Source organism: Anabrus simplex, chromosome 5 (genome assembly GCF_040414725.1).
Source record: "Anabrus simplex isolate iqAnaSimp1 chromosome 5, ASM4041472v1, whole genome shotgun sequence".
NCBI lineage: Eukaryota > Metazoa > Arthropoda > Insecta > Orthoptera > Tettigoniidae > Anabrus > Anabrus simplex.
The window spans coordinates 370,709,188-370,723,979 of NC_090269.1; the positions used below are offsets into that span (position 1 = coordinate 370,709,188).

Here is a 14,792-nt window from a genome sequence, read left to right on the forward strand (position 1 = left end):
GGGTTACGGCGAAGACTGGTAAATGACCAGAAGCCGGAAAACATCTTGAGGCAACCTCTAGGGCTAACAACCCTAGTTGTAAAAGGATGGGTACCCGTCCAAAGCAAAGTCAAGTCAAAAAGCATGATGGCACAACATTTCAAGAAACATACCCCAGGGGGTAAATCTTCGGATAAATCACTCGTCGTGAACGCCACGGCGCACGAGTCTCGTTCGGATTCTGGGGGAGACTCGACATCATGCAAGAGACGAGTCGGAGCGTCTCGGTGTACCCCGAAGAGTCAGAAACTCAGGCCAAAATCTAAAACATTTCTAGCAACTTTCACATAAATTCACTTACACAAACCCTCACCAAAGCTCTTCAGGAAAATCAGATATCCATAATGGCACTACAGGAAACAATGTACCCAGATGAAGAGATTTTTGAATCCGAAAGCTATCGATTTTTCAAGAGCAAAGCGCAAAGAGGAATCCTGAATGGAGCTATGATGTTTGGAACCGCGTTTGCTATTAGAACCAAGATCCTTAAATCGGTTACAAATTTCGAGCCTGTGAATGACAAATTGTCTATACTCACAATTAAATGCGCGAACAAAACCTACGCCCTAGTTAACGCACATGCTCCTACAAACGATAAGAATAAGTCTGATCCAGACGAAGTTGATAATTTCTGGGACCTACTGGATGAAAAATTACACAAAATCCCACAAACACCATGTCAAGCTTCTTTTGGGTGACTTCAATGCCCAACTAGGTCGTGAAAAGAAGTACAAGAAAATTATAGGAAATTTCCCTGCTCACAAAAGAACCAATCCCAACGGCAAAAGACTGGTGTCCATTTGCGAAAATCAGAACCTGCAGGTCATGTCGACCCACTTTCGCCATCTACCCAGAAAGCAAATGACTTGGCGTTCTCCCGTCCAAGCTCTCGGAGAGTTCCAAATTGATCATGTTGCAATCTCCAGGAGAAACAGCCCTGAGATTATGAATCTGAAGGTAAAGAAAGGCATCAATGTGGCCTCAGATCATTATAAGTCTCTTATCAAATTCAAACCAATTCCCGCAAACACAAGGAAGACAACCAAACAGATCACACGCTTCGACAATGATGAACTTCGGCAAAGGGTCGAGGAGTTCCAGGAGAAGGCTAGACCAAATGACTATGACTTTCACAACGCCAAAAGTCTCCTTGTTGAGACCACCAAAGACGTTGCAGAAATCAAGAGAAGCAAAAAGCATGCCTGGTGGAATGGTACCTGCGAATCAGTCCTCCAAGAAAGACTAAATGCGTGAAAACAGTACTACTCTACAAAATCAGAAAATGATTGGGAAACCTACAAAACCCAACGTGCCCAAGCAGCTAGGGTGTTCAGACTTGAGAAACGTAAGTACGAAAAACCTCTCATTGAAAAGATAGAACAAAACTTTAGGAAGAATGAAAGCAGAGAGTACTACAGAGCCTTCATACGCAAACTCACTGGCTATAAACCACCATCTCTATGCTTTGAGCGAAAGGACGGCACACTGGCGACGTCAAATGAAGAAAATTGCAGCATTCTGGCAGATTACTTCAAGAATTTACTTAATTGCCTTAAACCGCAAAGTGCCATTGAGACCAAGGAACCCTTACTCAGGTACCCAGATTCAAGACCACCCGACAGAGATGAAATCAAGCGCCACATTGCCCGTCTCAAAAATAATAAAGCGCCGGGGGAAGACTCAGTAGTAGCAGAACTATGGAAATATGCCCCAGAGGAATCACTTGATATCTTGCAAAAGCAAATAGAAGAAATTTGGAACAAGGAGACCCTACCCGAAGATTGGAAAATAGCTTTGATCCATCCATTACACAAAAAAGGCAGCATGAAAAACATCAACAACTACACAGGAATATCTTTGCTACCCGTGACTTACAGAATTCTATCACGTGCCATCCTGGAGCTTTTGGAAGCACAAGTCGAACATCAAATAGGTGAATACCAAGGAGGGTTCAGAAAAGGTCGCTCAACAGCTGAACGGATCCAAAATCTCAAAACGATCATCAGATATTGTACACTAAGGTCCAAGCAGTATGTGTCTATCTTTATGGACTTGAAGAAAGCGTACGACTCCATTGACCGGGAAGTACTGCTAAACATCTTAAATGAATTAGAAGTTGATATGAAACTGCTGGCATTAATTAGAGCCACCCTGACCGATACAAAATCCAAGGTGAAGTTCCACGGATGTCTCTCGCATTCCTTTGACATCAAAACAGGAGTCCGACAAGGTGATGGGCCATCCCCGATACTCTTCAACTGTGTTCTTGGAAAGATCATCAGAACCTGGCGGGTGAGATTACAGGAAACCAACTACAGTCCATTGAGAATAGGAACCAAATCCAAGGGGATCAAAACAGACTGCTTAGCATTTGCCGATGATATTGCTGTTCTCTCAAACGACATAAAAACAGCTAGAGCTCAAGTTGAAATTTTAAAGGAAATTGCCGAACAAACTGGTTTGCAGATATCGTTTGAAAAAACAGAAGTAATGACTAACATCAAAGAGGCTCCACCAAAACTCCATACAAAATACGGGGACATCACCCGAGTAGACAAATTCAAATACCTGGGTGAGATCATCATGAAAAATGGACTGGACATAGAAGCACTTCAGGAGCGAGTACGCAAACTGGAAATAGCCTACCAAACATCCCGCACAATCTACAACAAAAAATGCCTTTCCAAAAACACCAAGATACGTCACTATGAAACAGTTCTGAAGCCAGTAGTTATATATGCAGCCGAAACCCTGTCTCTAAATGCCAACAAAGAACTCCTTGAGGAACTGGAGAAAAAAGAACGCAAAATTGTGAGAGGAATCTTGGGATCAAAGTACAGAAATGGAATCCATCAAAAGTGATCCAACAAGGAAGTCTACAGCAAAATAGAGAAAATTACCGGCACAATCAGAAAAAGACGGGCACGATTTTACGGTCATCTGCAAAGAATGGACCGAAGAAAGTTAACTAAAGATATCTTTCAATTTTTTGTTTCAAACCACAAAACCACAATTCCCTGGTTTAGAAATACCAAAGAAGACCTGCAAATTCTACATATCTCAGCTGAAGACGCCCCTAACAGAGATCTCTTCCGCAAGAAAATATTGACGAATGGGCTAAACCGAGACGAGCAACCGAAGAGAAGACACGGTGCCCCTTGGACAGAGGAGCGTAAGCAGGCCCACTCACAAAGAATGAGGGAAATTTGGGCTCTAAAGAAGGCCAAGTTCAGTGTCAAATGTAATAAGACTTAACGTGGCCTTGATGGCCCTAGCGTATATATAATAATAATAATAATAATAATAATAATAATAATAATAATAATAATAATAATAATAATAATAATAATAATAATAATAATAATAATAATAATAATGATAATAATAATAATAATAATAATAATAATAATAATAATAATAATAATAATAATAATAATAATAATAATAATAATAATAAATACTGGATTTCTATACATAAATGGAACTATTTGTGGGGTCTGTGATCCGTGTAAAGACAATATAATCTTAAGTAGGGCCTAATAATGAACGGCAGTCGCAGTGTCCCGTATTTCCATGCTTGTAATCTGGTCACCCTAACATACTATAACTAGCTGTAGAACCTCGTCGCTGATGGGACGGTCACTTACCAGTTGTATCATTACTACACTTGTCTACCCTTCGTATTGTTCTCCAGACTCTGTGGCTTGAGCCACATCAGTGGGCAGGCTTCTCTCTATCCGCGGCTTGTCGTGACGTACTTGCTTCCTTGCTCTCTGTGGCCCTTTGCTGTTTCATATTTTTTTCATTGCCGGGTTGAGTGGCTCAGACCGTTGAGGCGCTGGTATTCTGACCCCAACTTGACAGGTTCGATCCTAACTCATTCCGTGGTATTTGAACGTGGTCAAGCATGTCAGCCGCGCGTCGGTAGATTTACTGGCACGTGAAAGAACTCATGCGCGACAACATTTCGGCACCTCGGCGTCTCCAAAAACCATCAAAGTAGTTAGCGGGACGTAGAAAACAATAACATTATTATTATCTTTCCATAATTGCTGACCTAAAGCCCTTTCCTATCCCTACTTCGCCATAAGACCTATCTGTGTCGGTGCGACATAAAGCAGCTTGTGAAAAAAACATTATTGATGAACTTGATTTAAACTCTTCTGTCCGGTGTAAAAGAAAACAAAGTATCGGGTTAATATTTCTAAAAATACTGACAGAGTAACAAAACCAAGTAACGTTGCCGGAACGATCTCCAGAGTAATTCTCTTTATACTCTCTTTAGTTACCGGATTTTGTAAAACATTAATATGAATCCTGCTGATTTAACCATTATTTTTCCACTGTATCGGAAAGAAAATATAGAACTAAAATTCGCCATTAGCTATTTTCATGTAAAACCTACCGTAAAAGAGGTCCATCGAATTATGCTTTAAGAACCCTTTAGATGCACCCCTACCTGCTGAAATTCTTTAAATAACTTACAGCTCTGATCCTACTCGAACTTATTCTAAACTGATATACAAAGTTTCGTTAAAATCCACCCATCCATTTTCCCATGATGCCGCAATAGACACAGACAAACATTAAACAGACCTACAAACATTAGGGACAAACCCTCTCATCGCAAGTTTAAAGTGCCTTGCTGCGAGTGTTTGCTGAGTAGATCCCGCTGACTTGCTGGATAATAGTCGAGTGAATGAAGGAATCAATGAGATGAAAGAATGGTTTACTGTAGTTACGTCGTTTAATTTTTACATTGTTTATTTTAAATGCAAGGATGTTATTATTTATTTATTTATTTATTTATTTATTTATTTATTTATTTATTTATTTATTTATTTATTTATTTATTTATTACATAGTAGTAACACTTCCTTAATTTAGAGATTGCCTAAAAGACAAAGTATACTTAATACCAACTGATACTGTGTAACAGAGGAAGATACACAGAAGTCTACTGAGTGTTAAAGAAAATCACCGAAGATGGTTTCTTGAAATACCTATTGATGTTTTGAAAGCGGAAAGTCCAGTATCAATACTCAAGGATTTTAGCAGGTGGAATGCCTTGCAAAACTCAAAAAAAAAAAAAAAAAAAAAAAAATTCTATGTGTCGTGCCCCTACTCCCGATTAACAAGCCCATGACTTCGATCTTTTTTAGCTTGTATTCTTCCTTTTAAAAAGGAACTGTGGGCTCGTATATTATAAGTTATGTATTCTCTTCTAGTGGTGAAGTGTAAGAGAGAGCCTTGTGCCCTAACTTCGTCACTAATAAAGGCACTATCTATCTATCTATCTATCTATCTATCTATCTATCTATCTATCTATCTATCTATCATTATTCTTGTCATAATACAACATTAACCAATAGGATTGTCGCGATTAAAAGCAATGCTATCACATGATATGCTCGATCAAGTGAAAAAGAGCACAGTTTCTCACTTTTTACGAACAGTACTACACTGTGTTCTGACAATGGCAAGTTCCAGAGCTGTTATGAATCGGCCAGAAACAGTGCTGAACACTGTTCTGCCACTTTCTATAAAATAAGCACCTTCGGCTTTCCTCTCTGCGCCTCAGAGTAAGGATCGAATAGCTGGAATACCAGTAGTTATCAGTACATGTATGAACCAGAGGAATGGCATGCTAACATTTATAGGAGAGGAATGGTAGCAGACAAAACAAAGAACATCACAAAAAAAAGTCAATGTAATGTTATTCTTGAACAATATTATGGCCTTTCGTTATTGTAGGCCTTCACATATATTTTTAATTTATTAATATTAATAGGAATTCCTCCATTTGGAAACTAACTTTAAAATAGTGTATATTCTAATAATTATGGAAATCTATGTATGGGATTATTATGAGCTATTCGTTACGCTTCATTTCTGTGAAGACAACATATTGACAGCACCTTCCATTTCACACAGATATTGATGATTCACCCGTTATAGATATGGATGAATGAACTAACAAGCTTTTAGATTTAGGTGACTGTTGATATCGCGGAGATAACCAAGGTTTAAGTGAACGGAGTCAATGAAATCTATATATAGAAAATAAGAGTTTTGTCTGTACATTGCTCAGAATTTGAAAAGGATGGTATTTATGTATCGGTCATGTCCGTAGTAACAAGAAAATGTACTTTTTACTTTTCCGTAATTTCTGTCTGTCTGTCTGTCTGTCTATCTGCCTGTCTGCCTGTATGTATGTACAGGCATCACGAGAAAACGGCCGAAGAGAATTTCATGATAATCGGTATGTAAAGTAGGGGGAGGAGCCACAATTTTCTAGGCTGTAAATCATTTTATTCACGCCTAGTGAAATGGCAGTTTAGGGGAAGTCCTAAATATAATTTTCAAATATTTATATTATTAGTGGTCCTATCGACAAATACTTCATAGCTGAGGTTATATATAATTAAATTTCCGATCATTTAAGTCATACATTTTTACCGTACCGACGATGATAACATAGATATTCATGAATTTGTATTTTTGTTGCTAAGTTCATATCAATGTCGAGCCACTAGAAAATGGGTTAACAGCATTTAATGAAAATCGGTATATAGAGTCGAAGAAAAGGAAACTACAGTCTAAGCTATAAACAATCTTATTCACCCTGGATGAAACTGTAGTTTAGGGGAAGGAACCTAAAATTGAATTTTTAATTACCTATGTTATTGGTCCTGGTTCGATTCCCGGCAGGGTCGGGAAATTTAACCATAATTGGTAAATTTCGCTGGCTCGGGGGCTTGGTTATGTGTCGTCTCCATCATAATTTCATCCCCCCATCACGAGAGGCAGGTCGCCTACGGGAGTCAAATCGAAAGACTTGCATCTGGCGAGCCGAACTTGTCCTCGGACACTCCCGGCACTAAAAGCCATACGCCGTTTTATTGGTCCTATCGAAAAGTACTACATAGCAAGAGTTTTTTATAATACAATTTCCGATCATTTATGTTTTATTCAGTTTTACTGCACCGACTATGATAAAAGTGGTATTTCAGAGTCGGAAGAAAACTAAATGTAAAGGCCTACAATATCGAAAGCGCATAACAATGATCAACAATAACATTACATTGACCATTGTTTGTTGTGATAATCTTTGTCTCTTATAGTGCCACTCAACTCCAATAGATGAGATTACTGCTGCGTACCGAGTATAACAGCCTGACTGAATATTGGCGGGAAATTGCTGGGGAGTTGGAAAATTTACTTCTTTAACATGCCATTCCTCTTGTTCATACATTTCCTGATACTGCCGGTATGTAACACACTGGTTCATCATAGTATTTCAGCTATTCGATCCTTACGGCAGAGACTGAATTAGTAGTAGTATTACTTCTATGCCCTGGTCTAGAATTACAATTTACAGGGCGAGTTGGCCGTGTGGTTAGGGGCGCGCTGCTGTGAGCTTGCATCCGGGGGTTAGTGGGTTCGAATCCCATTGTCGGCAGCCCTGAAGATGGTTTTCCGTGGTTTCCCATTTTCACACCACGCAAGTGCTCGGGCTGTACCTTAAGGCCACGGCCGCTTCCTTCCAACTCCTAGGCCTTTCCTATCCCATCGTCGCCGTAAGACCTATCTGTGTCGGTACGACGTAAAGTCACTAGTAAAAAGGAATTACAATTTAGGCCGATTCCAAATTATAGCACAAAAATTCACTAAATAACTCAAAATTCAACCCTGAAAAGAGCCGTTTCTTAAGAAAAGCTTCTTTCCCTTCACTTTTATAAAAGTCTACGTTCATTTTATTCCAAATTAGCAGTGAAGAGGGGTTTCTCCTCTGGCTTGGAGGAAAAATTTGCCTCCAAGGCAGAACGTCGTGTGACAGCAAACCAAGACAATCTCGGCCTCACACAAGCCTGTCTGACAGATCGAGCGAGTGGAGAATGTTATTTCTGAAGATCGCCGAATGAGTGTGGCATTTCCGTAGGATTATAGCTCACAATCCTGCATGACGACCTGAGAATGCGAAAAGTGGAAAGTTGCCGGAAAAGGCTGCACGTGTGCTCTTTAACCAGGCCAACGCACCAGCGCATCGGGCGAACGTGATGCATCTGTTTCTCCGTTAAAATCAACATCAACGTAATTTCCCATGCTCCCTACTCAACTCACATGGCTCCTAACGACTTCTGGCTGTTTCCAACAATGAAGGACACTCCGAAGTACATTCACTAGCCGTGCCACTATTACATCAGCGATTTTCCAGAGGTCAACACAGACCCCTAAAGCAGCGTTCGCAGCGGTCATGGAATCAAGGCGTCGACGTTGTGAAAAATGTGTCCGGCTGCAGGCACATTACATCCAGAAATGACACAAGTTTCATAGTTTTCGTGTGATTGTTTAGGGAGAAAAAATCGGAGGTGTTATACCTTGAATTCATCTCATAATTAACCTTGTGCTGCACTCGGAAGGAATTAGTTGTAAACACTCTACATGTCATTTAGTATCTAGCCATACATTTGAAGGTAATGCTCAAAACAACTATTCTGTCCTATTTAACTCCTCCGTTTCTGATATTCGGTCGACTCTATTACAGTCTTTTAATTCCATTATAATATGACTGTAATGGAATCAAACTAAGCACTATGTTTTTTCTAGTTGGCAAGATGTTAGCTAAAACACATGACGCATACACTTTTTCTTGAAGCAGGTGAAATAAAACAAACAGAAACCTACAATCAATATATATGTTGTAACCTTGATTCCTAGAAGCAACGCTTCGGGGAATTTTTCCCACGTATCTATTATCTCAGCACGAACCGTGTGGTATATAAATGTGTGGAGCTGAGGTCGGATCATAATCTTCTTCACCATGAACGGAGTACTGGCACTGTGCGTCCTCCTCGCCACCGTGGCTGTCGTCCTGGCTGGCGACACCTACACCACCAAGTATGATAACATCAACGTGGACGAGATCCTCGGAAATGAGCGGTTGAGGAAGGCGTATTCCGATTGTCTGATGGCTGAAGATGACAAGAGCTGTCCGGAGGAAGGCAAGGAACTCAGAAGTAAGTAGGCCTACCTAGAACTTGCTTATCCACGAAGATGGACATTTTCATCAGTTTCTAGTCCTGACTTCCATACTTCTACTTTACATATTTGTTGAAATCTGTTTCAACAATAATCTAGAGGAAGCGATAGTCAAAAGACTCACCTCAAGGACCGTGGTTCGATTACTGGTCAATCTATATAGGTCTTTCCAAATAATTATTCATGTGTCTCATATTCCACGAAAATTCGTACTGTAGTTTAGTGGGCATGAAATTATTATTATTATTATTATTATTATTATTATTATTATATTATTATTATTATTATTATTATTGTTGTTGTTATTGTTGTTTTCGATTGTTGTCGCTTCTGGTATTCTTAATGGTAGGTTCTGCAGCTGCTTTCTTCTTGGTATTTTGACCTTTTCTATTGGCCCAGTAATTCTCCATTGCTTTGAAGAACTCTATTTTGCGTTCCTCGGGGCCATTTCCTCGTCTCATTGTGGTTAGCTTCTGTAACCGAATTTATTAAGGGTCTGGTTTTGATAGTTGAAGGGCAGTTGCTTAAGTTCTGCCCTATTCTCTACCTGCTGTATCCCTAGCTAACCAGTGACTTTACCCTTGCTGTTTACTTTGAGGAACTTATAGGACAGGCTGTGAGTATCCATTGTATGAGGGGTAGAATTCACGGTTTGATTTGTACCATCGCCTTCCATCTGATAGGACTATTGGCCCTACTACCCTTCTCTTTTTTGTAGTCAAGCCTCACCACATGTCTCATTTCCCACAGACAGACACATGATATCGACAATTGTGAGCCAAATTACTAATTTCATCTTGTTATTAATTCTGTTTCATCGCCTTTAATGCTGTTTTAGTTGTCATGCGCCTTCTGTCTCACAGACGAGCACGCCCTACACAAACACCTTCTGAACCTATATTCCAATAGGTGTTAGTGCATCTCAACCCCCAAGATATCCTTTAGCACACATACATTATTTTCGTGATCAATTTTAAATTGCATGTGCTCCTTAATTTACAGTTATTGGTTGTTTTGCTAGTAAAGAAGTAAAATTTAGCAAGTGCTTCAATTAGGAATAAAGTATCGTCGTTAAAGAACGAACATTTTAAATTAAAAAAGCATCTCCTATTAGCCAGGCGCTTTTTAATTGCAGGCAAGTAATACAGACATGTATAAAATTATATTGCAGTTTCCTTACAGTAATAATTCTTTAACCTGTAGAATGAATAATATCCTAAACTGAATAAAATATGCAAGATATTTTGAAGTGACAATATGTCAATAATACACAAGTACGACTCGTTGGCTGAACGGTCAGCGTACTGGCCTGCGGTTCAGAGGGCCCCGGATTCGATTCCCGGCCGGGTTGGGGATTTTATCCTTAATTGGTTAATTCCAATGGCACGGGGGCTGGGTGTAGGTGTAGTCTTCACCATCATTTCATCCTCATCACGACGCGCAGGTCGCCTACTGGAGTCAAATAGAAAGACCTGCACCTGGCGAGAGGTACCCGTCCTGGGATATCCCGGCACTAAAAGCCATACGACATTTCATTTCAATAATACAAAACTTTGCCTTACTTACTTCTTGATAAGGAAACAATTATGTTCACAACTTGCGCGAAGCAAGAATGTTTTAGAAGTTTCGATCGGAATGTATAGCCTACTGTATTTCTTTATTGAAACGACTTTAACATCTAAATGAATGGTTTTTTTTTTTTTGTTGCTAGGGGCTTGACGTCGCACCGACACAGATAGGTCTTATGGCGACGATGGGATGGGAAAGGCCTAGGAGTTGGAAGGAAGCGGCCGTGGACTTAATTAAGGTACAGCCCCAGCATTTGCCTGGTGTGAAAATGGGAAACCACGGAAAACCATTTTCAGGGCTGCCGATAGTGGGATTCGAACCTACTATCTCCCGGATGCAGGCTCACAGCCTCGCGCCTCTACGCGCACGGCCAACTCGCCCGGTCTAAATGAATGTAGGAAGCGTTTCACTATTGTAATAATATTAACCAGTTCGGCGCTTGCAAGGTAGGCTTTGGTGTACAAGTGGCCACAGGTGATCCGAGGTCCGACAGCTCTGCATTCCGACCTACCAAACGAGCAAAGAAAGGATGGCCGCTGCTCTGCTGTGGCCCTACGCCTCTGCATTCGGAAGATGGAGAGGGGTTGGTTTCCGCTGTCGGCTGTCCTGAGAATGGTTTTCCGTGGTTTTCTATTCTCCTGCACCGTCGGTTGTCCTGAGAATGGTTTTCCGTGGTTTTCTATTCTCCTGCACCGTCGCTTGTCCTGAGAATGGTTTTCCATTCTCCTGCACTAAGGCGAATTCCGGGACAGTTCGTAGTATAGGCTATGGCCGCCAACCCCCTCACCTTCACAGACCACCTCCCTGGCCTGAGAGGCGGCGTTACAGTGTAGGAGGCCTGCCGTCCCCTTCAGGAATGGAATGAAAATGTTTATATCTAAATAATAATATTAATAATAATGAAACTATTTATAGCTCTTGAAACGAAGGTACAGTTACAGGAATAAACTATTAAATATTTACGTCCATGAAGCATTGATGATGATGTTATATAGAGCCAACATTTACCCATGGCCTTTTACATGAGCAATTTCTTGTTGTGACCATTTGTAGAATAGCGTCAAAATGTTTCCAGTTTTTTTCTTAAGAACTGTTGAAACAGAGGAGGAACCGCTCTGGTGCTCAGCTTTCCTCTTCTGAGGACTCATCTCAGATAATTTGAAGGTTAAACAGTAATGCTATTTCGAAGCTAAAGAGATAAAACAAGGTGCATGGTATACTTCTCTAGTACTGTAATTTTAATGAAAAAAGAATTGCTTACTTTTACATTCATTCAGATCAAGTGGCCAAACACATTTTTAGAGAGTGATAAGTAGCAACCCTGCACCTAGTGCCGATAAATGTTTCACTGTCTTAAATCTAAACCCAAGAATTTTTAATTGTGTCCCTAGATTTGATTAGTTGTCATGGCAAAGCAAACACTCGCTGGATATTACAATACTTTGACTGTAAAATAATTAACTCTCTCGGTACCATACGTGGAATAAGGAACCTGAGTAATTTGCCAACGAATATGCTCGATAAATTTCTTCCTTAAAATTATTTATTAAAATCCGACTCGTCGGCTCAACGGTCAGCGTACTGGCCTTCGGTTCAGAGGGTCCCGGGTTCGATTCACGGTCGGGTCGGGGATTTTAACTTAATTGGTTAAATCCAATGACTGGGGGACTGGGTGTATGTGTTGTCTTCATCATCATTTCATCCTCATCACGACGCGCAGGTCGCCTACGGGAGTCAAGTAGAAAGACCTGCACCTGGCGAGCCGAACCCGTCCTGGGATATCCCGGCACTAAAAGCCATAAGACATTTCATTTTTTCATTTATTAAAAGACTAGTTAATCAACTGATAGGCAATCTGCCACCTCGGTGACAGCCCTAAATGCACATCAGTGGGGAATGACAATGAAATGGGCCCTGGATGCTCACATGTTCCGACGTGCACAACTTCTTTTAAAACTAACCGCTCCCACTGTAAGATAGCATTCTTATACATCTGTGCACAGGAAGTAAATTGCACTTAGTGTCTTCATTGTCTACGATATCGTGGTTTTGAATAATGTTATTTATCTCTAGTTTGTTTATTAGTGTACATTAAATTAACTATACCATTCAAAACACTGAATAAATTACCTTGTTGGAACGCTGTCTACCCCTTTGTTACGGAGCAACCCCTAGACCTATCATTTCATTTCTTCCACAATTAGGAAGATTAAGTCATCAAAACGGTCAGGGACACGTGGCTGTGAGCTTGCATCCGGGAGATATTGGGTTCGAATCCCACTGTCGGCAGCCCTGAAGATGGTTTACCGTGGTTTCCCATTTTCATACCAGGTAAAATGCTGTGGCTGTACTTTAATTAAGGCCACGGCCTCTTCCTTCCAACTCCTAGCCCTTTCCTATCCCCTCGTCGCCATAAGGCTTATCTGTGTCGGTGCGACGTAAAGCAACTACCAAAAAAGGAACATCATCAAAACTACAATAGTGTGTATCTGTGCCTGGAAGACAAAGGTCACTCTGTTACAAGTATGCAATTTTACAGGATATTTAAAAGTATGTTCTTATGAAGGCGCATTTTTCTTTTGCTGTGTCAGAAATATTTCTGGACAACTGGGATTTTCCATTGCTTACTGTGTAGCTAATATTTAGAAAACTTCGAAAAGTCTTATAATCGCCGTAATAGACGTAACAGATGAACAGTCGTGATTAGGGATGTTCTTCTGATGATATACTGTGGTTTCCTGTAAAGCGAGCTCATTCTTTCATGTTATGTTCCAGAGGACCTCCCTGATGCTCTGGCTACTGGATGTAGTAAATGTACCGACAAACAGAAGGAGAAGGCAGAGAAGGTCATCAAATGGATTATTCATAACGACGCTGAGGGATGGAAAAAACTGAAGGCCAAGTGGGATCCCACCGGAGAATACACCAAGAAGTACGAGGAAGAAGCCAGAAAGCATGGTATTACCGTCTAATGTGACTAAGCAGTGGAGATAAGCCGTACGTTGTGCAATTGAAAGTTGTTGCCTGTTGTTCAATAAATATATTTACAGATAATATCTGTTATATTATAACCTATTTCATTGATGATTTATAATATTCCTCTGCTTTTCCCTCTCATCAGATAGCGGAACGGAGATCTCTTGAGACTGTTGGATAAGTCTCAGAAACAATAAAATGTTTTCATTAGTTATTTCGCTGATTCATTTTCACTTACCAGGTATCCCTGCAGCTTTTCTCTTTCGAAATGCAGCAATATTGCGGAAGAGGCTTGGGATGAGGTTGGAATGATCCGAGGTGAAGTGCTACTTATAGGAACATCTCCGAACACCAAACATTTTGGTAGTGAGCTCTAGGTGAGTTGCAATCTCCATAGAATCCTGTCGTAGAAGAATTGCGGTGTAGTTTACTAATATGTGCTTAGAGTAAATGTATTTCCACAAATACCAGCATCCAACCATTAAACGTTTCGTTTTCCACATTTTAAGATACAGTCAGTATTTGCTGAATGATTCCTAGACAATATTCGATGTGGCAAGATGGTACCAGAAATCTTCGTGACGGAATTTAAGGCTGCTTGGTTTCAAGATAGTAGATTGCAGCCTTTCAGCACAGACTGCCGTTAAAGGCAAAGCTAAGTCATTGGCATCGGCCAAACTGCTTACTGCATTGCCACCCAACTGAATTCCTCCGTGCCATTTAATACCTTTCAGGATAATCGGAAATTCTTCTGCGATGGAATTCCCGTAAAATTCTTACCGGGTGAGTAGGATGGTTTTCCGTACTTTCCCATGATCCGTATAACTACACCTGGCACGACTGACACTTCCCGAGTTGCACATTAGCCTTGGTCCTCTTCGGAGTTTGACCCAGCTAGTGCTAGCTCCTGTTCCCCAATCAAGCCCCCCACCCTCCTCATCGCTATTTCTTTCTTTCTTTCTTTCTTTCTTTCTTTCTTTCTTTCTTTCTTTCTTTCTTTATTTTCATCCTTTCCTCTCTGACTACGGATATGGACAACTCCGGTGGACCGAGCAGCTGGGGCCCATATCATGATTTTAACCTCCCCCTCAATATTGAATTTTCTGACTCCCCCCCCCCGTCCAAATGATAATTACCTGGTTATCCCCCTCTCCTCTTGATACTTC

The 14,792-nt window shown here is 40.6% G+C and overlaps 1 protein-coding gene across 1 annotated transcript; it reads left to right on the forward strand.

Moving 5' to 3' along the window:
• The first annotated feature begins 8,851 nt into the window (after nt 1-8,851).
• On the forward strand, nt 8,852-13,704 carry LOC137496905 (ejaculatory bulb-specific protein 3-like). The gene is made up of 2 exons (XM_068227668.1): nt 8,852-9,059; nt 13,426-13,704. Exons 1-2 carry the CDS (start codon nt 8,864-8,866, stop codon nt 13,620-13,622), a joined length of 393 nt encoding a protein of 130 aa, XP_068083769.1. The 5' UTR covers nt 8,852-8,863; the 3' UTR covers nt 13,623-13,704.
• Nucleotides 13,705-14,792: the final 1,088 nt, after the last annotated feature.

Bases quoted from the DNA above. Each gene is read 5' to 3' on its own strand.
- LOC137496905 (XM_068227668.1), top strand. From the start codon at position 8,864: ATGAACGGAGTACTGGCACTGTGCGTCCTCCTCGCCACCGTGGCTGTC. The intron at 9,060-13,425 runs GTAAGTAGGCCT...GTTATGTTCCAG, and splicing joins GGAAGGCAAGGAACTCAGAA to AGGACCTCCCTGATGCTCTG.